At 45.3% G+C, this 24,023-nt stretch overlaps 2 protein-coding genes across 6 annotated transcripts in view; both read right to left on the minus strand.

Moving 5' to 3' along the window:
• BEND5 (BEN domain containing 5) overlaps positions 1 to 2,867 on the minus strand; it is a 49,033-nt gene extending 46,166 nt beyond the window's left edge. The window contains exon 1 of one of the 4 annotated variants that reach the window (XM_036445876.2): positions 2,453 to 2,867. In XM_036445876.2, the coding sequence (XP_036301769.1) occupies positions 2,453 to 2,678 (226 nt within the window). In that variant the 5' untranslated portion in view covers positions 2,679 to 2,867. The remainder of the gene's footprint in view (positions 1 to 2,452) is intronic. The other 3 variants (XM_036445879.2, XM_045584582.1, XM_045584581.1) reach the window with 3 other exon arrangements.
• The window catches only part of AGBL4 (AGBL carboxypeptidase 4), a 915,072-nt gene that overhangs the window by 205,372 nt on the left and 685,677 nt on the right, over positions 1 to 24,023 (minus strand). The gene's annotated exons all lie outside the window — the stretch shown is intronic.

Consider the following 24,023-nt stretch of genomic DNA (forward strand, 5'->3'; position numbering starts at 1 on the left):
TCTCACATTTGGCGCCACAACACGGTGGTACTTACATCTGGGAGATGCAGAAGGCAAGCTCTTTAAGATGATGTCACTGCAAACAGCTCTCAAGAGCCACCACACTCAAGTCAATTTTGGGTTTCAAGGCACACAAGAGAGCTTTTCCTGCATAAATGACTTCCCAAACCCACCTGGCACTCCCCTTGGGTCTGCAGCCAGGACAGTGGGCTCCAATTTAAAAATTAACCAGCTGATTGGAATTCAAAATGTGGTCCGCCAACCTCAAGTTGTTGGTTTCTTTCTTCTTTTCTCCTCCCAAGAAAAAAAAAATCTGAAGAGAGTCAGGAAAGTGCTTTGCAACTCACTTTGCTCAAACTGGAGCCCTGCCTCTCCTCTGGATATATTCTGCCAATTTCCAGGTGTTGCCTAGATATTTTTTAATAACCCCAGATATTTATCAGCATTCCAACTTAGAGGATGAATTGCCTATAAATTCATGATGTATGCTCCTCAGACCAATAACAACGGTACACGTGTCTTACTTATGCAGGCTTCCATTGATTTTTAAAATCAGACTCAGTGGCCTAAGCTGCCTCTGAGCGGTGCCTGAAGAGCCAAGCGCAGGGTTAGTGTTTGCTGAATGAATAAATGGATGAATGAACACACTAACCGAGGAAAGCAGCTCTTAACTTATTAACGCTCACACATACTCCTGACCCCTAACCCACATCACTTCCCGTCCCCAGACCTAGGAGTCTAAGGCAGCCACCGAGAAGCAAGCTTTCTTTGCTTTCAGCCAAAGGCAAGCTAAGGTTACAACCTAGTTACAACTTCCTCAGGTCTACACTCTTGGGGAATTAGCTCCTAATCCCTTCCCTCAGGTAATTAAAAGCAAGTAAACAGACAAAATAAAAGTTAATCAGCCACAAAGGTTTCCCTTTTCTACACACTTCCCCTCACTCTGCTTTTCTGGCCTCAGGTATCCCCAGGTGTTGAGTGGATCTACACCCCTGTGTCCCAGATTTGTCCTGGAGGTGGTGAGCATACAGTCTGCCAAAAGGGCCCTGACCAATTAGTTTCCGGTTTTGCTCCCCTCCTCAAGGCCTGCAAGCCTCCTTCCCAGAGGCAACAGGAGCTGGTGGGAAGGGAACAACTCAGGAGCCAGAGCTAGGATCTCCTGCTAATTGGCCTTGGAACCCTGGGCAAGTCACTTCTCTGTTTCCTTGTCTGCCAAATGTAAATACGATGTACACTGGATTCCTCCGTTAGGCTAAATGAGAGAAGGCAAAGAAAGTTGGAAAATATAGGAAAGGTCTCAAACCTACAAAATACTAGCAATATCTCAATATCTTCAGTTAGTTCCTAACTTCTGGTTTTCCCTTCCAAGCGGAGGGTGGCTAACGTTCTCTGCCCGCTCAAAGGTGCACACTCCTTACCAGCAACAGCTAAGAGGCTGGGCCCCAAAACAGAAGTGATACTTCCCTTCTCCTCTCACTTCTATGCGCAAGCCTCTAACAGCTCGCTGGGGAAGAGCGTCCACTTACTTCTCTTCACAAAGGGAAAGGTGCTGAGCGTGGCAGAACGAACTTGGGGTGGGAGGTTGAAGTGGCAGTTTCTGGTGCTATCCCTACTGAGTCTCAGTATCTTCATCTGTCGAATGGAAAGAAAGGCACCTGCCTTGTCTGTGTTGCAGGATCCTGGGGAAGTAGGAATGGGAGGCCCACATCGTATCCTGACCTAGAAATGCTTTCCTGGCCCTGGGCTCTCATCAGGGAGCCTTCCAGGAGATTCAAAGGGGGTGTGGAGGCTGAGGGATGCTGAGAGTCACTATCTTCTTACCTCCACCACCTGGCAAGCAAGAGGCCCAGGAGAGGGGTGCCCAGTGATCAAGGCCTCCTCATCCCGTCCAGTGATGGCCCGGACTGGACAAGGGTGTCATAGCTTCCCTCGGGGGAAGAGGGACTCCCATCTGGAAGAGTCTGACAACATCCACCTTGCTTCCTCATTCCTAGATGGTAGCAAGGGCCTTAACGGGGAGGGAGACAGAGAGCTAGAAAACTTAGAGACGGGGGAGCAGAGAGAAGGAACTGGGTGAGAGGTAAAGAGGTGAGAGACAGAAAGGAACGCACAGACTGGCACTGGCAGGGAGAGAAAGGGAAAGTGAAGAGCCAGCAGAATAGAAACAGAAAGGAGGACAGACACAGAGAGATGAAGACAGACTGACAGCGCGGGAGTGTCGGGGAGAAGGGGAAGACAAAGGGGACCATCCGGTATTTTTAACTGGTCTGGCCTTTTAGAGACACCCTGTTGCCCCCAAAGGAAAGCCTAAGGATCAGGAAGAGGAGGCTTGAGCGAGCAGCGGCTCACCCCAACCTCCGGTCTCCATCCAGCTCCCTGTCCCGGCCCCGCCCGGGTCCCACCGTTTCCCACCCCCCTCCCCCATCTACTACCCCCCAGCCCGTTCGCTCACCTGCCAGCGCCAGGATCTGGGCCTTGTGCAGCAGCAGCGCACCCCAGTCGCGAGAGGCGCGCGGGGGGCTCTCGGGCCCGGTGCCCAGCTCCTCGGGGCCCCGGTACACCGCGTACACCTTCTGGTTGTCAAAATCCAGACGCGAGCGGGGGCTGAAGTCGCGCACGCACGACACGGGCAGCGCGTAGCAGACGTTGTCCTCCAGGAACCGCACAAAGGCGTACATGGTGGGCGCGGGGCGGGCCCGGCGGCGCGGAGGTGGGGACCCGGCGGCGGGGGCGCGAGCCGCGCGGCCGGGCCGGGGGCGGGGGGCGGCTCCCCGGGCCGGGGGTCCCCCCACTGTTATTGTTCCTGAAAGCTGCGCTCTGCCAATCGGCTGCTCTGGCCTGGGCGCGGAAAAGAGAGGGAGGGGAAAGGGGGGCGGGGGGCTGACGAGGGGGTTTGGAAGCGCGCTGCCACTCGCGAAGTCAGACCCGAGCAATCACAGCCGGAGTGCGTCTCCAGGAGGGAGGGGAAAGGGCAGAGATTGAATTGCAATAATGATGACGATAATAATAATAATAGCATTGCAGAAAATAATGCGTTAACTAAAAGTCGCGTTTGGGAAAGATTATGTGGCTTCAACAATCGCACCGCAAAACAAACTGCATTACAACAAAAACCGGCATTGCAAAGGGGAGGCGAGACTGCGAGAGAATGAATGTGGCACGCGCGGGGGAGAAGGTGGGGGGCGCGGGCAATCTTGTTTGGATCCCTAACTGTAAACTTGCACTTGCAATGGAGCAGAATTTTAGTGTTTCAAATAATTCTAGACACTCCTCTCAAAAAAAGTTCCCTTTTTTTTTTTGTGCAAAACTGCCAACTCCTGCTGTGGGGAGGGTCAGTCCCCCAGAAAAGTTCCCCCAGAGCTGTCAAACTAGTTCTGACCAGTACTGGGGCTTATCTGGGATTTCCAGTTAGACCAGCTGGCTGGTGTAGGCAAAGGTTTCTTGTGGGCTGCTCTCAGCCAGGGCTGCCGGGTGCCTCTGTAGTCTCCTTCCATCAGAGCACCCTTCTCTGAACTGGGCAGGACCAGTTGGAATGAAGTGGGAAATGCAGGGGTGTTCTTAGGAAAGCAAGACCAGGGCTGGCTGGCATTTTGGGAGCACCTTGAAAAGTTCAGGAATGGGACTCTGGAATAGCAGTCTTTGGTCTGTCCCTATTATCACAGGCCTAAGAGATCCTGGAGGGTTTTGGTCTTCCCAGTCAGGCCATGGACACCAGCTGGAAGAGGGTGACTGGGCTCCACATTCATAAAAACCCCATCTCATATCAAAGAGGGTCAGTACCCTCTCACTCCCGCCTCTGTGAGGGTGGATTTTGTATCACATATGGCTACTTATCTCTCAGAAGTAAATAGTGCCCAGCTCAGAGCTGGCACTTGGTAGGGACTCACTGAATTTTGGGTGAATAATAATAAATAGAACTCAAGTTAGACATTGTATCTATCAGAACTTGCCAAAATTAGGTCACTATATGAATAATACACCTTTCTTGTCCTCAAAACTCTTATAATCTGGTCAAGTTTATGATATATATATATATATATATATATATATATATATATATATATATATATATATTTTTAATTCATCTTAATAAACTCAACCTATAAAAATAAATGCACCAAAACATTGTTTCTTAATAGTGGTGGGTGGCTTTACTTTCTTTTGTGTTTTATACTTGTACATTTGTATTTATTTTCCAGAGTAAGCAGATATGACTTTATAATCAGAAAACATTAAACATTACTCTTTTAAAAGCACTGTGCTCACCTTTAAGATCAAATATACGGACGATGAAGTAGAAAAACCAAATCCCCAAACTATCTTACTGTGATTTAGGAAATACATTATACAGATGAACCCCATCAACACACACCTCCCAGATCCAAATGTACAGGCCAAGCTCCTTTAACTAAGCCCTGGTGTGTATGTGGTGCCAGTCAGACATGCTCACAAGTTGTCCTGATGCAGATGTTGGCCCTATGTGGCCCCACACACTTGTGGTAAGAAGAGGGCCACTCTATTGTTCCATCAGGTTTATATTCGTAATTAGTATTTCTTTGGACTGATCTTAAGTGAGTTTTTATTTTAATAATACACTCCTATGGTTATCAAGGGAAAATAATGTATAGCAGGATTTCTGACAATTCATGAGATGGATCATGCAGAATTGGCAAAATTTAATGAAGGTCCATGGAGCTCTAAACTATGTTTGCAAAGTAATTTCAAGTAGCACCATGCCCAACCGCCTATCCCATCTAAATGAGGGTGACCCCTAAATATATTACCAGTCTCATCTCCTACCACCTTCCTGGACACAGTGTATCCCAGACACCTTAAACTATTGGATATTTCCCAAGCTAGCATGTTTTATGAGGTCCCAAGCCTTTGTGCTTGCTCTGCCCACATCCTGGGAAGTATTTCCTTCTGGAGTGCACGGTCACCTTAGCGTCCCCTGCAGATCACCTCAAGTGCCATCTTCACTGTGAAGCCTTTTTTAACCACTGCCTCTCCTCAAGCACAGGCAGTCTTTTTCTACTATCCTGTCCCAGAACCTTTTATTTTCCTGCATTAGAACGAGTTATTTGAGAGGTGACAGAAAGGCTGAGTAATTTCCACATCCCAGGTTCCTCCCACATGGCTGGGAAGTAAATGCTTAAAGAATGAATACATTAAATAAAGACACAAAGAACACAGATAGGAAGTCTTTTGCATGGTTTCTTTTGAAACTCTGTCCATTTCAGAGTTGGAGTGTAATCCCAGCTCTGTCTTTCCCACTCCCAGCGACCACAGGACAGAACCCTGATTCCACTCCTTGTAACACAGGCACATTCATGAACGTAATAAATACCACTGCACCCTCAAGTTCAAACAAATTCCCCACCCGAGTCAGTGTAAATAATTCTCACAAGGAGGCAGTTCCATTTCCCAAGAACCCAGGAAGAAAAGAACAAACAATGAAATGAATGCCAACAGAGTAAACATAGACTCAAATGTTTTGCATGTAGGTGTGTAGAATGGATTCTAGAGGAGGACCGACAGGTACAGGACACTCCAAGAAACACCCTTGGGCAGCCTCAGAGCAACCAAGAGTTTCTGCTTCCTGGGTGACTCTCACAGCCAGCCTTTTACCATAACATAGGTTCAAGGAGAGCCTACTAAGTGCTTCCTCTGCCTTAGAGAAAACCATCAGAGTACCTCTTTGATCTGGAGCCCACAGCCCCAGGCCTTACACGTACCAGAAACTCAAGACATTGGTGATTTATGATTGGCAAGTAAAGACAGTTCAAAAGAACAGATTTCAGAGGTGGTTAAAAATGTCAATTGCAACCAAATTGTAATTGAATCTTCTCTTTAGTACCCCTGCCAAATGGTCATCCAGGTTCCTCTGATAGAGTTCTAATGTCTGGAAGTTGACTGCCACCCCTTAACTTTGGGAAACTACTGATAGACTGTTAGAAGGGCCTTTCTTACTTACACTAAGGTGGAATCTTACATCTTGTAGCTGCCAGACTAGTTTCACCACCAACAGTTTCATGTCAGCCCTTCAGATATGGGAAAACTTGGGATCCTCTCTCCTTAGGATCTTTTTTTTTTAATCTTTACCAGACAAGTGAGGATATATTTTTCTTGGAGATATATATATATATCTGTCCAGTCAGGATGTGAGCAGGGGGCAACCAATTGATGTGTCTCTCTCACGTTAATGTTCCTCTCTCTCTCACTCCCCCCCCCCCCCTGTCCCTTCCATTCTCTAAGAGACGGGGCCGGGGGGGGGAGGAGAGTGAGAGAGAGAGGAACATTAACGTGAGAGAGACACATCAATTGGTTGCCCCCTGCTCACATCCTGACTGGGGCAGGGATTGAACCTGCAACAGACGTACGTGCCCTTGGCCAGGCTCTCTCCTTAAGATCTTGTCTGTTTTCAGCCCAGACATTTTCACCCCCTTCATCTATCTCTCCTCATATGACCTGGATTCAGTGATGATAACTATGGTAACTACTTTTCCTCCAAAGCATACTATAATATAAACCTGGCATGCCAGGCACCAAGTATATACGATCTCAATTAATTTTACACTGAACCCTTGAAATATGTCTCAACTCCATGACAGAGTTAAGAAAACTAAAACTTATGGCAAAGCAGTTTGGCTCTGCGAAGTCCTGGAAGGTTTGGGGTCATATTTGAGAGCTTGTTTGGAGGTTCTAGCAGGGAAGTGCAACTACTCATATACCCTTGACTGAAGATCGGTGTGGTCCTCTCCTCTGGGGGGAAGGTCACCCACTTCCACGGAGTGCACAGCTTCAGGAGAGATGTAAATGGGTGAGGGAGGAAAGGGAAGCTCGCCTAGCCAGCCAGATCAGGCAAATCAACCCTGGCAACAATGGGGTGACAGATGTCAAAGCCAGATCATCCTCATATCCCATACTTGCATTTAGACAGACTAGAAGCCATGTGAAGGAAGGTTTAGAGGGGAGGCAAAACTGGGGAGTGGGAGGACTACAGTGAAGCTCTCCCTGGCCCTCCCCTAACTCCCTCTTTCTGTGGACCAAATGTGCTTTGCCTCTCATCCAAGTTATTTTAATGGAGCAGAAAATGTACACATCTGGGGCAGCTTTGCAACTGCAACTCCATTGTGCTTTTCTGTTTTGTTTTGTAGAGCCTTGGGTTAATGTCAAGCTCCTTCAGTTCAGCCAGCTGAAGCATGTTCAGTGGCACAGAGGAGACTTGTGTTTCATATTACTGCACGGAATTCTCAATGTACTTTGCAAAACTATTTTAAGGAGACCTGGGTTCTGTGCATTTTTAAAGCAATTGGAGCGTGTCTTTTCAACCTCCCTGCTAATGATTGACCACATTTTTTCATGATTTTGTTTCTTTTTTCCCCCTGTGATATTTAATTTGACTTTTCAAGTATTTGCTTTTAATTTTTTAAATTTATTTTAAAGAATTTTGCCCCAAAAAGTAACTTGTTATGCAATAATCTCAGAACCACTGTCTTCTTGGGTGAGTTTAAGGAAGACATGCTGATACCTGGTTAGGAGGATCTGGAACTGTTGGGAGGTCCATAGTGGGAATTACCCTGAGCTGCATGCTATCAACTCAAAGCTAAGGCATCAACCCATGTGGTCCCCTGATTATGAAGTCTGGCTAAGTCTGGTTGTGGGGCTTTGGACAGGGGGGAGAAAGGAGCAGCGGAGAGGAAGAAGGCAGGAAAGGGAGAAGTTGTATGTTGAATACAGGCTCAGAGGCCAGTGCACATCACCTGGAGTTAGAGGGAGTGCCAGCTGGTCATGCATGTGACAGCTTGGAGGCCTAAAGTAATGGGGGCTTTGGACTCAGACCAGGGCTTCAATCCTGACTTTGTCTCATCTTTGCTGTGACTTCAGGCAAGACAGTTCACCTCCTTGAGTCTCAGTTTTCTTACCTGTAAAATGGGAATATTGTAACATATCTTCTGAAGGTGGTGTAAGAATCAGGGCAGAAAGTTTTGACTCTCCTTGAGTATCAGGTCCACTTGAGCTTAAAAAATAATCCACTCTGTTGAGCACCTCTGAGTTAGAAGGTTTTAAGAAACATGCTAGTCATATAGGAAATGCTTGACAAAGCATAGATATTATTATTTTCAGGGAAAATACACAGGCCCTGAAATGATTCTGAAGTACAATTTCTTCATCTCAAACATGACATACTAATGTGAAATGAAGATAGTGTATTGTAATGTCAGGCCCTGGATCCAAATCCTGGCCCAATGAGCAAGACCTATCTTTACTAAGTTTGTGGTCACAGACAAGTCTCTTAATCTCTCCAAGACTCACTTTCTTTATGGGAATCTTAATACATATGACTTTATAGGGTTGTTCTGAGGATTAAGTGAAATAATCCATGTAAAATGCTTGCTTAGCACAGTAACTAGCACATGGTGAGCTCTCAATTAAAGATAGTTTCTATTATTGTTGTTATCATGATTATTATAGTTATTATTAGGAGAGTTCTTATACCTATGAAAAGAGCAGGATGCCCAATAAATGTTTATTAAGTCAAATTGAACATCAAGAGCTGAACAACACTGATAATTATGCAACAAACACCCCAGAATGCTTTAAACAAGAGCCTGTGGGCACAGATCATAGTCACTTTCAGATCTTACATGTTCAAGAGCCTCTGAGGCTACTGGCCTTGTCTAAACTTGCAGCAAACACTTCCAAGATATTGTGTTTGGAACTACAAACACAAGTCATTATTTCAAACTGATTTTGTTGAGTATTTTCTCAGAAAAAAATAAAAACCTTTGTGCATTATATAAAACTAGAGGCCTGGTGCATGAATTCGTGCATGGGAGGGGTCTGGCCGTCCTGCCCCAATTGTGGCCGATTGGGACTGACTGGCCAGGGGGGAGGGATGTGTAAGGTCAGCCCCATCCCTAATCGGAGTGTGGGGGGGTGATGATCAGGGATGGGTTGGTGGGGGGAGGGAGGGAGAGGGAGGTTGGCAGGCTGGCCCTGCCCCCATCAAGCCAGTTGGCCAGCCACAGTGCACATCATAGCAACTGGTCATTATAGTCATTCCAGCTATTCCAGTCACTTGGCTTTTCTCTTATAAAATCAACTTATTCTGTTATTTTTCTCACATGAAATGCCACTTTCTCAGGATAGTCCTCCCTGTCTTCCTCCTACCATTTCCCTCTATAGGCTAGGTCAGGTCCCCGGCACATATTTCTACAGCTCCTTACATTACTCTTCATGGAGTTTATCATAGTATGTAATATAAGTTTAGTTGATTATTGACTGTCTTTGGTTCTAGATATAAAATTCCACTGGAAAAAAAGAGCCCATCTGATTTTCTCACTGTCATATCCTGGCACCTTGCCTGGCACATGGGAGACTCTAAGCAAATAGGTGTTGAATGAGTGTGTGTTTGAAACATAGACCCTAGAACACAGAAAAGCCCACAAAGTTGAGGAGTAATGGGTGTCCCAACAACTTTATTTTGTCCCTCTGTGTCTCACCTTCCACTTGTGAGTGTACAAGTTTCTCCATCCCCACTATGTCTGGCTTCCACAACCTGGGCCCCAAACCAATCAAAGTCCTTTTTGTAGTTTTCACTTAGCACCACTAGACAGGTTGACATTTCCAAAATGTTTATCTGAATATCAAGAGAGAACAAAATGGAAATTATTATAGAAAAATGCACATAGCAGAAAAAGTCAGGTTGACAGTCACCCATGGTTGGCATACACTAATACCAATAATAATATCATAGTATCAGTAACCTCACTGACAGTCTATGGTCCTCCCAGAAACAGGATGATTCCACCTCATCCTACAAAGCTAGACTTCCTCTTTACCTTGCTGTTGGCTAGAAATCATTGACTCTCCAATCCCTTACTCAGTTAGAGTGATCGCTGCCTCATCTTAGTCTTCTGGTGATTTCAACATTACTTGGGAGGCTTCAGGGCAACCAACCTTCCTTCAGACCACTTGCTAACCCTCTGGTTATCTCTGTTCAGCTCCAGCACCCATGGCTCAGATGTCTGCCTTTTATAGGTTTTCACAGAGCCAGAGTACATCCCCCCATTGTAATTCACTCTTAGGCTTTTACTTGATAACGCTGAACTTTGTGTTCTAGGTCAGAGGCATGAAAGAGAATGCTCATTCAGAGTTAAATCATCTTAGAAGTACCCAGCAAGCCATAAACAACTCTGATTTTCTTAAGACTGTCTGTCTCCTATCTATGCCACAAATTCAGTGCCAAATCAGAGAAAGTGAATGAAAATGGAACTAACCATTCCTGATTTCCATGATAGAAACTGGACTGGTTGCCTTACATATTAGCTCCTTTAATCTTTTTAAAACACCTCATGAGGTTTGTACTATTCTCTCTACTTTTATGATGAGGAAACTAAGACTTACAGAGGAGATAGAAGTTGTTAACAGCATATGGAGAAGACTTGAACCTTGGCTTCATGATCCGAAGCCTGGGTATGGAGGGCTATGTGGATAGGCCTTATACAGGGTCTCCTAAAGCAACAAGCCAATGAATTGGCTGTGGATATTAATTACTGCACTGCTCTCCTTTTCCTCAGAGGTTTGATTCTCCTTCTAAAAATATGAGAACTGGATCTTATGGGAAAGTCCAACATCTATTATTCTAAGCACCCCTAGCTTGAGTAGGGGATGAGTCTGTGAATACTGATGATTTGGACTACATTATCTGGGGTTTCTTAAAGCATGTTCTCCTTATTCCAGAGACTTTGAATTTCTCAAGCACTCTGAGGTTTCCAACTGCTCAAGCAGATTCCTATAGTCTTATACCCACTGTAGGTGACTAGAGAGTCGGAACCTGTTGGGAATCACTTGTTATATCCTCTGAGCCATAATGAAGGAGGATCAGAGAACTCCAGTCAGAGGTATCTCTGTGAAGAGTGTTAGCCCCCTCCCTGTTTTAACCCTGCTATTACTTACTTGGAGGAATAATGATAGAAATAATAGCAGGAACCCCCGTGGAGTGCTAGTCTCATGCTAGGCTTTATAGACATTTCTCATTTAATCCTCAAAACCATCCTGGATGGTAAGTACTATTAATGTGAATCTCATTTGGAAGTTGAAGAACCACAGGCAAAACATAGGGATGTTAGGCAACTTGCCCAAGGTCACACAGAAGTAAATGTGGAGCCAGGATTCAAACACAGGCTATTTGACTACAGAGACCCAACCCTGGACTTCTCTACCCTGATTCTGGTTCCCTCTGAGTTTGACTCTTGCCCTACTAATAATGATAGGGAGCTGGTGGAGCATTCATCCTCAAAGGGCCATATTCAGGTTCTTTGGGAATGTCCAGACCACCTTGATTGGTTCAGGTGAGATTCTGGTAGACATTATTTCAGAAAGCACACTGGAATGCATTGATATTTTCATCCTATGCTGTGGTGGAAGGCCCAGTAGTTAACTGGCCAGGCCCCCACCTCCACCAAGCTAATGCACCCGACCACTTTGCTGGGCTGACAGAGGGTCTCTGATCACTGAGATCTGCTCATGGCTCTATGGTCCATTCTGGAGAGGCAGCATGGCCCAGAAAAGGATGCAAGGCAATATGAAAAGTGGAAAGTGCAGAGGCTTTGAACTTACAATTGGGTTCAGTTACTACTCTATTGCCAAGGTACTTGGGCAAATCTGTGCCCCTTGGGTCTTTCATCTGTCAAGTAGAGTTTCATTAGGTTCTCAAGGAGTCTAAAGACCATGACGGTAAAGTGCACAATGCCTCACACACAGTAGAAACTATCAGTTATCTTTTCCACTCTCATCTTCTGTTAAAGACTGTTATTTTTCCTTTCAGGAGGTCATAAGACACTGTCCAGGATGGATGCCCAGCAGCCAGGTATTTCTGTGGGCAGTGTCTTCCCCCTCCCTGAGTGCTGGGCAGCATTCCTGCAGAGGTGCACCCCATCCTTCCTGGCCAACCCTGGGCAGCTGGGGCCTTAGTAAGACCAGTATCTTATCTTATGGAGTTTGGGGACTTGAGTTTGGGGTTCTATTGTCTGCTTTTAAAATCATGTTCAGATTTTGTATGTTTAAAACACATCTTTAGAATTGTGAAACATAGTGTTCTCAATCATAAAAAAGGATGAGTTATATTATGCCTTTCTGTTTCCATTTCTGGGTTCTTATTTTGTCTCCTTGTATGAAATTTTCTGTAATGCCTGCCTTATGTCTTAACTCATGGGGAATACTAGCTGTGAAAATTTAGATAAGATTCTTAACCCCTGTATGATTGCCTCATTCATTCATTCATTCATTCATTCATTCTTCCACCCATTTACTAATGGAATATTTGTTGAGGGCTTATTTTGTGCCAAAAGTTCTGCTTAATATTTGTTATACAGTGGATAAATAGAAAGACTGAGTTTTCTTATCTATAAAGTGAGAAACTAAAAAACTTTCAGATTGACGAGAGAGAATGAGATGATATATATAAAAGAGAGAGAGACAAAGTTACAATTTATTGAGCTCCCTACTCTCTCTATGGTAATGCTAGGTGCTTCGCATGCAATACTCATAATAACTTGGGAAGTAATTGTTGTTACCCTCATTTCACAGATGTATTGACTAAGGTTCAGAGAGGGAAGGTGAGAGTCCAAGTCATGCATTCAAAGCAGGTGTGAAGTTTATGCAATTTCCACTTTGCTATGTTACTTCCAGTAGTCCCTGGCATATTGCTTGTCATTTGGTAGGTACCGTAAGTCCCGTCATGTAAAATCTGAGAGGCAGTACTCATCTTCCTGCTGCTGACACATCTGATAGCACTGATAGTGGTTTGGGTAGAGTAAGAAGTACCTGAAGGGAAAATCCAAATCCTGCCCCCTAGTTCCTTAGGGAACAAGATGCAGAGAAGGCTCATGAAAGGTGGGCATGGGGACATGTACCATAAATTATAGATTAAATTTGCTGTTGAAATATGAAAACAAGTTATCAATAACTCCAGTCACCGGGGAGGGACTCTGTGGTTCTCTGGCAGCCAGATTCATCAACATAGGAGTCAGCTGGGACATGGATTCTTGGCAAGAGGAACATTCTTTTTCCCAAGCCAACCCTTCTGTGCTGCTGTGACCTTGAAAAATGAAACATTCAAAACTCTGTAATCCTCTGACTCTCAGCCACTCCCCAGGTGCAAGCACACCTCAACTGCTCAACAACAGGGGACATCTTTCCACTCAAAATGTTCAATGTCCATGGAAGGAAGAGTCTGCTGGAAACATCTGCTTGGGCCTGTACAGGTTTCCCAAGCTGAAGAGAGAAATAAAACCACCGGGCTCACAGTGGCAAGGAGGCTGCAGCCCTGCCCCAAGCCAGACAAGCTGGACCTGTGCACCCTTCTCTCCCTAACCTCCGTGTTTGGACAGGTCACAGTGAGAACTCATAACAGACTCACCAGGTTAGGAGTCAGACAACACTGTCCACATGGTTTTAACTTTCTGAGCAAATCCTTAACTTTGTTGTTAAGAAAAGGAAGGACCATGCTTGGGAGTGCTTTGTTGCCACTGAGAAAACTTGTGTGGGTTACTCACCAGAATGAAAAGACAGACATGGAAGAAGCAAAGCAGAGTTATGTTCAAGAAAAAAAAAAAAAAAAAAAAGGTAACATAAAAAATATCTGTTCCTTGGCATAGAGAAAATTTTCTCTTTTCTTGGCAATGTAATAAACACCTTAAAATAGTTATGAAATGGAAACTGATTCTGTAGAAGCTGGAAACCAAGAATAGTGACTTCAGAGAACTTAGAGCCCAAGCATCTCATTCTAGAGATGATGAAACAGCACAGAGGTCAATGCAAAGTTAGGTCAGCAATGGGACCCACTTCTATAGGGCCTCTTCCCTGACCTATGGGCCCAGATTACAGGGGAAAGCCTTCAGTGCACAGTGATCCCACCCATGCCCAGAGCATTCCCTTATCTAACCCTAGAGAAAAGTCCACCTCTTCATTCTCAAGGTCTAGTGAGAGGCCCTCCCAATTCTGTCCCCTGAGGTAAGACCCCTCCCCTTGGGTCTCTCCAACCTACTGCCATTTCCATACTGCCCCCTCTGCACGTACCCTCTATTCCCCATCCCACAACCAGGGGTGCTGTCTATTTAACACTGTGGCAAAATCATAAACCCAACCCATTTCAGGGGCTTGGCCTAAATACACCTGAGACAGCCTAGATTCAGAGGCTGGACAGCAATGAGATGAAGGAAAAGGCAGCAGAGTGTAGTCAGTGATCTGGCTTTGAAATCAGACAAATCTAATGCCCAACCCAGCTGCGCAGACCTGAGCAAGTCACGTGACTTCTCTGAAGTTTGGTTTCCTTATCTGTGGGGTAGAGAGACCTAACTCCCAGGATATGTGGTACAATTAAATGAGAAAGCACACAGACAGCATCTAGTGTAGAGCTTTGCACATAGTGGCCGCTATATACATAAAGCATTAAAAAAACAAAAACAAAAACAAAAAACCTGATTTATAAAGCACAGGTTGATAGTCAATCATTCAAAACATCACGTGAAGACAGAGACACAGGTATAATGCTATGTGCCTACAGAGGCAGAGACTGGAGTTTAGGGGCTGTAGGTTAAAGAACTCCAAAGGATTGACCACCACCACCAGGAACGAGGAAGAGGCAAAGACGGATTCTACTCTGCTGCCACTGTTGGATGTCTAGCCTCCATAACAGTGAGAGAATAAATGTGTTTCTGTTGTTTTAAGCCACCTAATTTAGGGTAGTCGGTTACAGCAGCCCTCAGAAACTAGTACAACTGGGGAGGCATGAAAGGGAGCAAATTCAACCATTATAACAGAAGTGGAATAACACTTATAGTTTCCTGAGCTGAGCCTGTTCCATTTATTCAATCATAATTATGTGATCTTGGTTAAACCAGGACAGCTTCTTGTAAGCCTCGGTGCTAACGGAGGAGGTCTGTCTGGGTGGAGGTAGTTTATCTAGGAGGAGGACACCCATGCCTGCCTCAGGGAGCAGGAGCGGACATCTCCAGGATAGCTCGAAGCTCAACAGGCAGGGAGGGAAGGCAGGGAACGCAGCATTCGGGCTAGAGAGCAATTGAGAGCAGAAGCAGAGATGCGTGGACTGCTTTTGGAAGTTTGGGGAAACTGGGACTGGTTAGGCACTGCTGGAACACAGCGCTGATGTTCATCTGCCTTCTAGACCATCTTCTCCACCTCGCTATCCCACAGCCACCTCCTACTCCAAATATCCCAAATATCAGCTTTTCCTCCTACCTTCAGCCATACCACCTCCTCCCTGTTCGCCTCCTGCCTTTGCTGCCTTGGTGAATGGACCTCCACTCACCCATGCAGCTCCCCTAGAGGTCCCAGAGTGCCTGTATGCTCAAGCCTTGGAAACCTACTTCCTTTCTGTCACAATTTACACAATCATTTCTGAGCTTCACTATCTCTGGTTCTGATGGATTCTCACTTGGCACAAGCTCCCAACTCTCCAGCTGTGTCTCTCGGCCATAATCCTTCCAGCCAAGCCTCCCCGCCAGATAATTAATGATCTGTAAACAAATGCTTAATTGCACCAGGGGAGCACATGTTTAAAGAGACTGGGTGATAAAGCAAAGGCTCCTTTTTATCACATGAAGAATATTCCTCTCACAAACTCTCAAATATTTCTATCGCATTAAAAATACTTCTCCCCACCTTCAACTGATCAGTTAGCCTGCATTTTCATCTCACATATTAAACCTAACACTCTCTTGAAGCAGGATCCCCTAAATAAAAAGCACAAAAACCCGCCTGAAGGACAAATGGCATTATTCTGAGGCATAGCCACATCAGGTGCTTCTAGAGACAGGAGGCATTCTTCTCTCTCTGGGTCTAGCCCCTTTGGCCCCCAGACTCAAGACTCAAGCACTTGCTGAGAGAAAGAAAATGTTGGCTCCTGGCAAGAAGGGGAAGGACATGTGGATTTATTAAGAATCTAATATATGCCTGGCTTTTCTACTTATGTTCTCTCATTTTCTTCTTTACAACAACCCATGAGCTGCTACCCACCATAGAAACAAGAAAATTAAGCACCTTTTCTAGCCAGTGGCAGCATGTAAGGAGAACTAATACAGAAGGTGCCTGAATTAAATATAATGAGATGATCATCTCCATGCACATCCTTTGAAGATGTTTAGGTTATCTAGTCAGCCATGTTGCCTTTTCAAAGTTGATATGAAGTCATCAGTCAGAGTGCATGCCTTCTGCCCAGTCATGCTGATTCCCCATGTGTGGATGGGCATCCAGGGCTTGGTGGGCAAGAAGCCACAGTGGAAAATTTTGTGTGTTCTGCTGCCTCTGACCTCGTGCTGGGGGCCAGTTGGGTGCTGCTCTGAGAGGGGCCAGTCTAGCCACACTGGCCCTTAGAGAGGAAGCACCTTGGCTCAGGTTTGAAATCGATCCTCCTCTAGGGAGTGTGAGAAGGTGGTTTCCTTACAGTTCGTACTGGCCCAGCTGTTCTAGAAAGAGGAAGCACGGAACATTTTTAGAATAGTCAGTGGGGTGCAACAGAACCCAGAGACTGTACCCATAGAAACTCTCCCCCTGCTGATTAATTTCAGAAAGCACTCGGTGTTCACAGAGCCAGGCCCTGTATCTTCCCTCTCTCCCTCTTTGAGGGCCATTCATATCTGTATTTACACATGTTCAAGTCCTTCTCAGTCTCAAAACAGGACAATAGTCACTTCAAAACCTTCACTCACTCCTGCCTCACTTCTAGTTACCTCCTCTTCACAAGCAAAACTTTGGAAAGAAAGTGTAGTCCACACTTCCCATCAGCATTCACTCACCTCCTGTTTATCCAAGCCCCACTGCACTGAACCTGCTCTGCAAAGTTACCAATGCTCTTCCAAATCCAGGGCATTTGGTCCCAGCAGCATCCACCTTGTCCTTCTGTCAGAATGTTTCCCCCCTTGACTTCAGCAGTTCTGATTCCTTCCTAATTGTTCAACAGTCCTGTCTTCATGGTGGGCCCCTCCTCTTTGACCCACATTTTCAATGTCAGTATTTTTCAGAATTCTGCCCTAGAATTCTGGCCTTTTATTCTGTGTACTCACACTCTTAGTGCAGACTTCTCTCCTGAGCTTCTGACACATATGCATACAGCTGTTTACTAGACATCTGGACTTTGTGGTCTAAATGGCATCTCAAATATTCCAAACCCGTCTCTGAAACCTTTCTCTCTAAGCCTGTTTCTTCTCAAGTGTTTTCTGTTTTAGTCATGAGCACCATCATCCAACAGTGGTCAGGTTAGAAACTTGTGAGTTCTTCTAGATTTCCCCTGTCCTCTCACTTCTCAGTCATCAACTCCTACCAACTTAGGTTTCATAAATATCTTTCAAATCTGTCAGTGTCCCTTCTTACCCATCATGTTCCATTTTGATTTTTATCTCTCTGCTTACTCCTCCCCGATGCAATCTCCAAACTGAGCAATCTTCTTCAAATGCAAACAAAATGATGTTACTCCTTAATTATGACTTGTCAAAAGCTTCTCAACCATCTTCAGAAAAAGCCCCATATAATTTAAATCCAGTAGAGTCTAACCTCCACCAATTCTCTGGGCTCAACTATGCTATGTACTGCTTCATTTTTTGCCTCAGTCAAACTGGCCAACACCTGGTTCTACTCCTCCTCCTTCTTCTGTTAACTGTTTTTTTTTTTTTTTGTTTGTTTGTTTTTTTGTGTTTTTTTTTTTACATAACTGTAGACTCACATACATTTGTAAGAAGTAATCCAGAGAGATCTCAGGCGCTCTTCCCCCCATTTCCCCCAATGGTAACATCTGTATACTATAGTGCAATGTTCACACTCAGGTCATTGACACTGATACAATCCATTGACCTTATTTGTAATTTCATCAGTTACGTGTACTTGTTTGTGTGTGTCTTAGTTCTATGCGATTTTACCACATGTGTACACTCATGTGATGACCACTACAGTTAAGATATAGAGCGGTTCCATCAGAAGGACCTCACTGGCCTCCTGATGATTCCTTCAGCGGGCCAAGTCTCTTACCTCCAGGCCTTTTCACAAGCTGTTCCCCCTGTTGTAATATGTTCCCCCAACAGCTGTCATTTGGCCAATTACTTTTTATCTTCCAGGCCTCAGGGTAAACATTCATTTTTCAAAAGACTTTTCTTGGCCCCACACTTGGTCAGGGCCCTTGTTCTCTGTTCCATTAGCATCCTACACCCTTCTCTCCCATCACAGCCAATTTTCTCATCCCCTGAGAGTTAATAACTTGTATGAAAGCAAAGGTGGTTTTATGGTTTGCTTGCTTCTGTGTCTCCAGCACCTAGCACAGTACCTGCCACAAGGAAATTCTTAAATTAAACGAGAAGGATAATAAATTTGTGGATACAGATGAATTAGGTGGTGCTCCCTCCCTCTGGGAGCTCCCAGTCATGAAATAGGCCTTCTCATCTGGGACTTAGTGCTGGCTCAGAAAAAAACTGTAAGAACCCAGAGCATCCATTTCCTTCCAGCTTCCAAATGTACAAAGTTGGCACAGCCGGGATCAGAAGAGTCCTGGAGTACATGTGCCCAGAACCCTGAGCAATTTGGCAGATCAGCTAACTGAGGCAGACTCTGTGGTAGTGAGCTCCAAGGTCTGATTTCAAAGACCTCAAGTGGTCAATGTCTCAGTCCCATAGACTGAGCAGCAGTCTTGGTCACAGACCCGACACAGACCCTGACACTGTCCAACCATTTGATAAATTTAGAGTCTTTTACAAAAAAGGTAGGGAATGGCAAGCCCTCAGGGCACCCCCCTCTAATAGGAGGAAGACAGAACCCAAAGCACAGATCCTCCTAGGGGGTCAATAACATAAACCCCCTGAGAAGAAAATTAGAATCATTGAGTATTAGAGTGAAAGCTGAAAGGGCCATCAAAGGCACTATGCCATCTATAGCACCTTATATAGCACAGAGAATGGAAAGCCAGTTTACTGCATAAGGAGTACAAATGTTAAAATTTCATATCTAGATGGAAAAGCCATTGTTCCCATTTCTGAATCTTTCCTAATTAATTTTTCCAGAGCATAACTGAATTTTGATTTAGAGACATCAAACTAAATATTTCCCTGGGCCTCCAGCTGGCCTTCTCTACTGTACTTGCCCATACCAATCAGATGATCTATTTAAAACACAAAGCTGGCCAGGTTGCTCTCTGGCTGAAACTCATTCAGTGGCTTCCCATCCCCTTCAGGATGGAGCCCAGGTTCCTTAGTCTACAGCAGAGCTCTTCCTCCTCTCTCGCCATATCTCCTGCCTCTCCTCACATCCCACTGATACACACTGAGTACACCATGCTGTCTTATGCTTGTGTTGAAGCCGTGCCTATTCCCAGAATGGATTTCTCACCAATCTCTGCCTGATTAACTCCTTCTTAACTTTCTGCATTCACCTAAGCCATTCTCTCTTCCAGGGAGCTTTCCTGGAACTCTGGGGTTGGCCACTACCCCTCACCTGGCCTATCCATGTGCCTCCCCACATCATGCTAGACAGAACCTTCGATTGGATCATGTTTATGAGTCTGTATCCCCAGGATTCTGAGTTTCTGGGTGACAGGAGCTGTGGTTTAATCATCACTGCCTCCTCAGTGCCCACAGACCTGGCTCTTGGAAAATTTTGATGGAACAGGAAAGCAATTCCATGATTAACATCAAAAGTGTCCTGTGTGCCTGGCAGCTAGATGCTTCTATGTACCATGTCACTTCACTCTTCTAACAGCACTGGGACCACTCAGCACTCTCCATAGAGCTCTTGGTATCCAGAGTAGTGACTGCAAGTGTCCACCTATCCCAGGCTCTACCTTCCATTTCCACCCAGTGACTCTGGATTCATATCCACCTGCTCACCTCACACCTGCACTCTCTCTGCCTGGGCCCATCAGGTGGGATCCAGGATGAGACTCTTTTCCTGTTTCACTCTGGCTCTCACCCTCAGCACCGAGCGCTGCAATCCAAATACTTAACCTGTTCCAATCCAGGGGACAGCTAAGGCTCGAGGACCTCAGTCCCAATCTAGTGTGGCAGGTCCTTGATTAGAGGAGAGGAAAGAGTAGATCAAAGTGGCCTTGATTACACTGATGTTCCAAAGTCAACAAGGAAGCTCAGTCACCGTAAGTAATGTGCCCAGGTCACATGAGCTGGCTTCTGAGACCTGCTAGCATCTTCTCCTGGGTGTTGGGCACCACCTTTCCTCTCCTTTCAGGCAGGTCCTTCTATAGTCTTTGGAGGCCCACCTACTTGTCCATTTCAGTCTTTGATTATGAGATATTCAGGCAGGGGCTGTTACCTAGCGCTGTCCCCAGCGTCAGCCTGCGGAGAACAGCCCTGGGAAGGAGATGCAGAAGACAGCTCAAGCTCTGCCCAGTCTCCCTCAGGCTACCTGAATGTTCTGCCCTTCCCCTATTGCTTCCAAAGGTACTTGAAGTCCTCCTTTGCATTTAGTTTGGCACCAAAGAAGCCAAGCTATTAAATGCATTTTCTTGTCAATTTTTTTTCTTTATAATTGATACTAAATTCCTCTGTAAAGAAACACACACCCTCAACCTCTTAAGGAAGCTAATAATGGTATTATAGCTTAAGTAAAAGAATTGTGAAATTCTGGGGAAAGTACCAATCTCTACTTGACCCCTTTTGTCATGAGAACACCAAGCTCTCAGGTGAATTTTCTGAGGCTGTGAAAAGAGAAAGTGTTTTTGAGTTAGATAAACTAGGTTAAAATTCTGGCTTTGCCTCCCAGGAGTTAGGAACCTCGGGAAAGAAACCTGAGAGTCATCCAGTTCTTTGCCCTCTCCTTACTCATTGCACCCCATCTTAGTCCTGCCTGGGAGGCCTTCTTCACTTGAGAACTGGTCTGGTGATTAAGCATGTGGGTTCTGGAGTGGGACTGTCTGAGCTCGAATCCCAGGTTTCTTACTTACTGTGCTATCCCAGGTAATTCACTAAACCTCTCAATGTTTGTTTCCTCATCTGTAAAATGAGGATTAAAAAATCTCTGTCCCAAAACCAGTTTGGCTCAGTGGGTAGAGCATAGGCCTGCGGCTGAAAGGTCGCAGGTATAATACGATTCCAGTCAAGGGCATGTACCTTGGTTGCAGGCACATCCCCAGTAGAGGGTGTGCAAGAGGCAGCTGATCAATGATTCTCTTTCATCAATGTTTCTGACTCTATCCTTCTCTCTTTCTCTCTGTAAAAAATCAATAAAAATATTTTTTTTAAAATAAAAAATAAAAAAGGCCCTAACTGGTTTGACTCGGTGGATAGAGCATTGGTCTGCGGACTGAAGGGTCACAGGTTCTATTCCAGTCAAGGGCATGGACCTTGGTTGGGGGCACATCCCCAGTAGGAGATGTGCAGGACGCAGCTGATCGACATTTCTCTCTCATCATGTTTCTAACTCTCTATCTCTCTCCCCCTTCCTCTCTGTAAAAAAAAAAAAAAATCAATAATATATATATATATATATATATATATATATATATATATATATATTTTAAAAATCTCTGGTTGTTAATAAGATTCGATGAAACAATCCTTATAAAGCATAATCCTTGGCCCTGTGTAGGAGCTCATGAACATTAGCTTTTCTTGTTATTGCTTATTATCTCCTTTCTTCGGGCTATTATTATGCAACTCCACCATCCTTCTGCCCTCAAGGCTCCATGCCCAACCTCTGTTCTTTCCTGCAAAATCTCCTACCTGAGTTCTCCCCACCCCAGTACCTCTTCTCCAATCCATTCTCTGTGCCATTACCAAAATATTCTCTCTAAAAGTAGATTTGATCCTGTGATGTTCAGATGAGAAACTCCACTTCACTGTCTGTTGGATAAGACCTGAGCTTGCAGACAAAGCCCTCCATTATTACGGTCCCTGCGTACCTCCCAATAACTTCAAGAGGAAAGTTTCACCCCATTTATTGCCTCAGAGTGGTTAAGTGATGGTTCCCAAAGTCCTACAGTTATTCATTGGTCCAACTGCGATTTATACCCAAGGCTGGTGCTCCCAGAGCCCGTGCCCTGTGCACTGGCCCACACTGCCCCTCCCACACTGACCATTGTGAGCTGACAATAAGAGGAAGCATCAGATAAGCAAGAAAGGAACAGTGTACCAGGTGGGAAAGAGGAGCTGGCATGGACACCTCACATATCACGGTGGGCTACCTGGCTGGGGAAGGCTCCAGTGGAGGGCTGGGCTCTAGGACAGGCTCTTGAGGATAATATTGGAGGAAAATACTGAAGCTGTGATTTCAGAATTATCTTATGAGATGAAGTGAGATTCAAGTCTGAGTGGAAAGATGTGCTTCAGATGCTGTTCTCTTCGTACTGAGCACTGGCAGAGTCCCAGGCAGCTCTAAGGATTTGTTCTTGATTTTAGTTACTGTTCGTGGAGTAGAGGCATCATGGTAGTTTCAGGGCTTGTGAGGCTCTGTGCTATCCAATTAATGGGCTCCAGGTTAGTTGGGGAAGGTGAAGCATTCTTCTCTCTTGAGTTCCTTCCTTGCAGTGATGCCATCCATATATACACCCAAACATCCACCCATTCGTCTGCTCAGCAAACCTTCTGATACTTGTGGGACACCAGGCCACAAGGTTGGAAATGCAGAAAACTGTCAGAAGTGTTTCTTGGCTTATAATACTTATCCTTTCATGGAGAGAATCTCCACACACAGTGACTGCTTTGTGTGAAAAGTGCCCTGGGCCTGGGCAGGGTGGGCTGGAGAATCTTCCCACAGATGACACCTAAGCAAGCTTCTCAGCGATCATTCTCCCAGGATTTATTTCAAAAGGCAGATTTGTGTTGTTGCTCTGTGTGATTATAATTGCAGAATGACATGCTCCCACTTAGTGTTGTGGGGCTTTTAGGGCGTTCAGGGTGGATTAGTGGCTTGGCAGAGTCCCCTGTTCGGGGACCTAAAATGTAGGTCCACATCCTCAGTGGAATTTCAGCTATAGATGTGGGGATAATATCATCATTGCCTGAGATTTTGTAGCGGAAGTGCAGGGCAGACCTGATGGTCACGTGAGAGGAGGAACGTGCTAGCGCTGAGGCTATGCTAGGGGCCCAGGGAGTTCCTGCAAAAAGACAGTGGCCTGGACTGCAGGCAGCTTTGCCTCTGACCAGCTGAGACTGTACAAGTCACTTAACTGCACCAAGCCTCAGTTTACCCGCTTTGCCCAGTGGGGACAATATTACCTTGCCTGTGCTTCAGATCCTAAAATGGCAGTTACTGGTTCCTGGTCTACCATTCTAGGCTCTATGCCACTCTTTCTCGGCCTCTTTCCCCATCTGTGAGCAAGACAGGGCACCGAGGCTCTGTGCAGCAAAAGAATGAGAGGCTATTCTCTATGGGCTCTTTAGCTTTGACATCCCATGCATAAAACAACAGCCAGATTGGACCGTTGCTTAATTCTATCCAAACTGCCAGATAGGCATTTGAATAAGTAACCTAATATATACATTTTCACTCTCTTCGGTATTCAGGTCGTCTCCAGGCTGGAATGAGTTTTCAGAATGATGATTGCTTAGAAACATACCATTCCAGATACGAATGAGAATATTTTTGCAATTTTCAGTTCAACAAGGATGGGAAGGTATGAGATTAGGTTCTGCAAATAATCACATCTTTCACATCTTGGATGCCTATACACATACTTAACTACATGCCTTTCTTTATAACCTTGGAAATGCAAATCTCCAGGCCATGTGAGGCCTGAGCATACCTTCTGTGTTCAGTCAGTTCTCAGGTGAAAAATGGCAGAGCAAGGCAACAGAGATATGATCTCTCACCGAGTGTTTGAAACCCTGCTGCACCGCCATCCCTTTCTGGTAAACTGCGGTCTGGTTTCCTTGCACTCCAGCACCAACAGAGAGCTCACTACTTCTCAGAGCAGCTGATCTCAACCGTGGGCAGCAAGAACTTGGGGAAACAGCCTCTCACACTGAGAAATCTCCCTGCTTCTGCTGTTCCTACATTGGTCCTTG

This window comes from Pipistrellus kuhlii, unplaced genomic scaffold, assembly GCF_014108245.1.
Source record: "Pipistrellus kuhlii isolate mPipKuh1 unplaced genomic scaffold, mPipKuh1.p scaffold_m20_p_2, whole genome shotgun sequence".
Classification (NCBI taxonomy): domain Eukaryota; kingdom Metazoa; phylum Chordata; class Mammalia; order Chiroptera; family Vespertilionidae; genus Pipistrellus; species Pipistrellus kuhlii.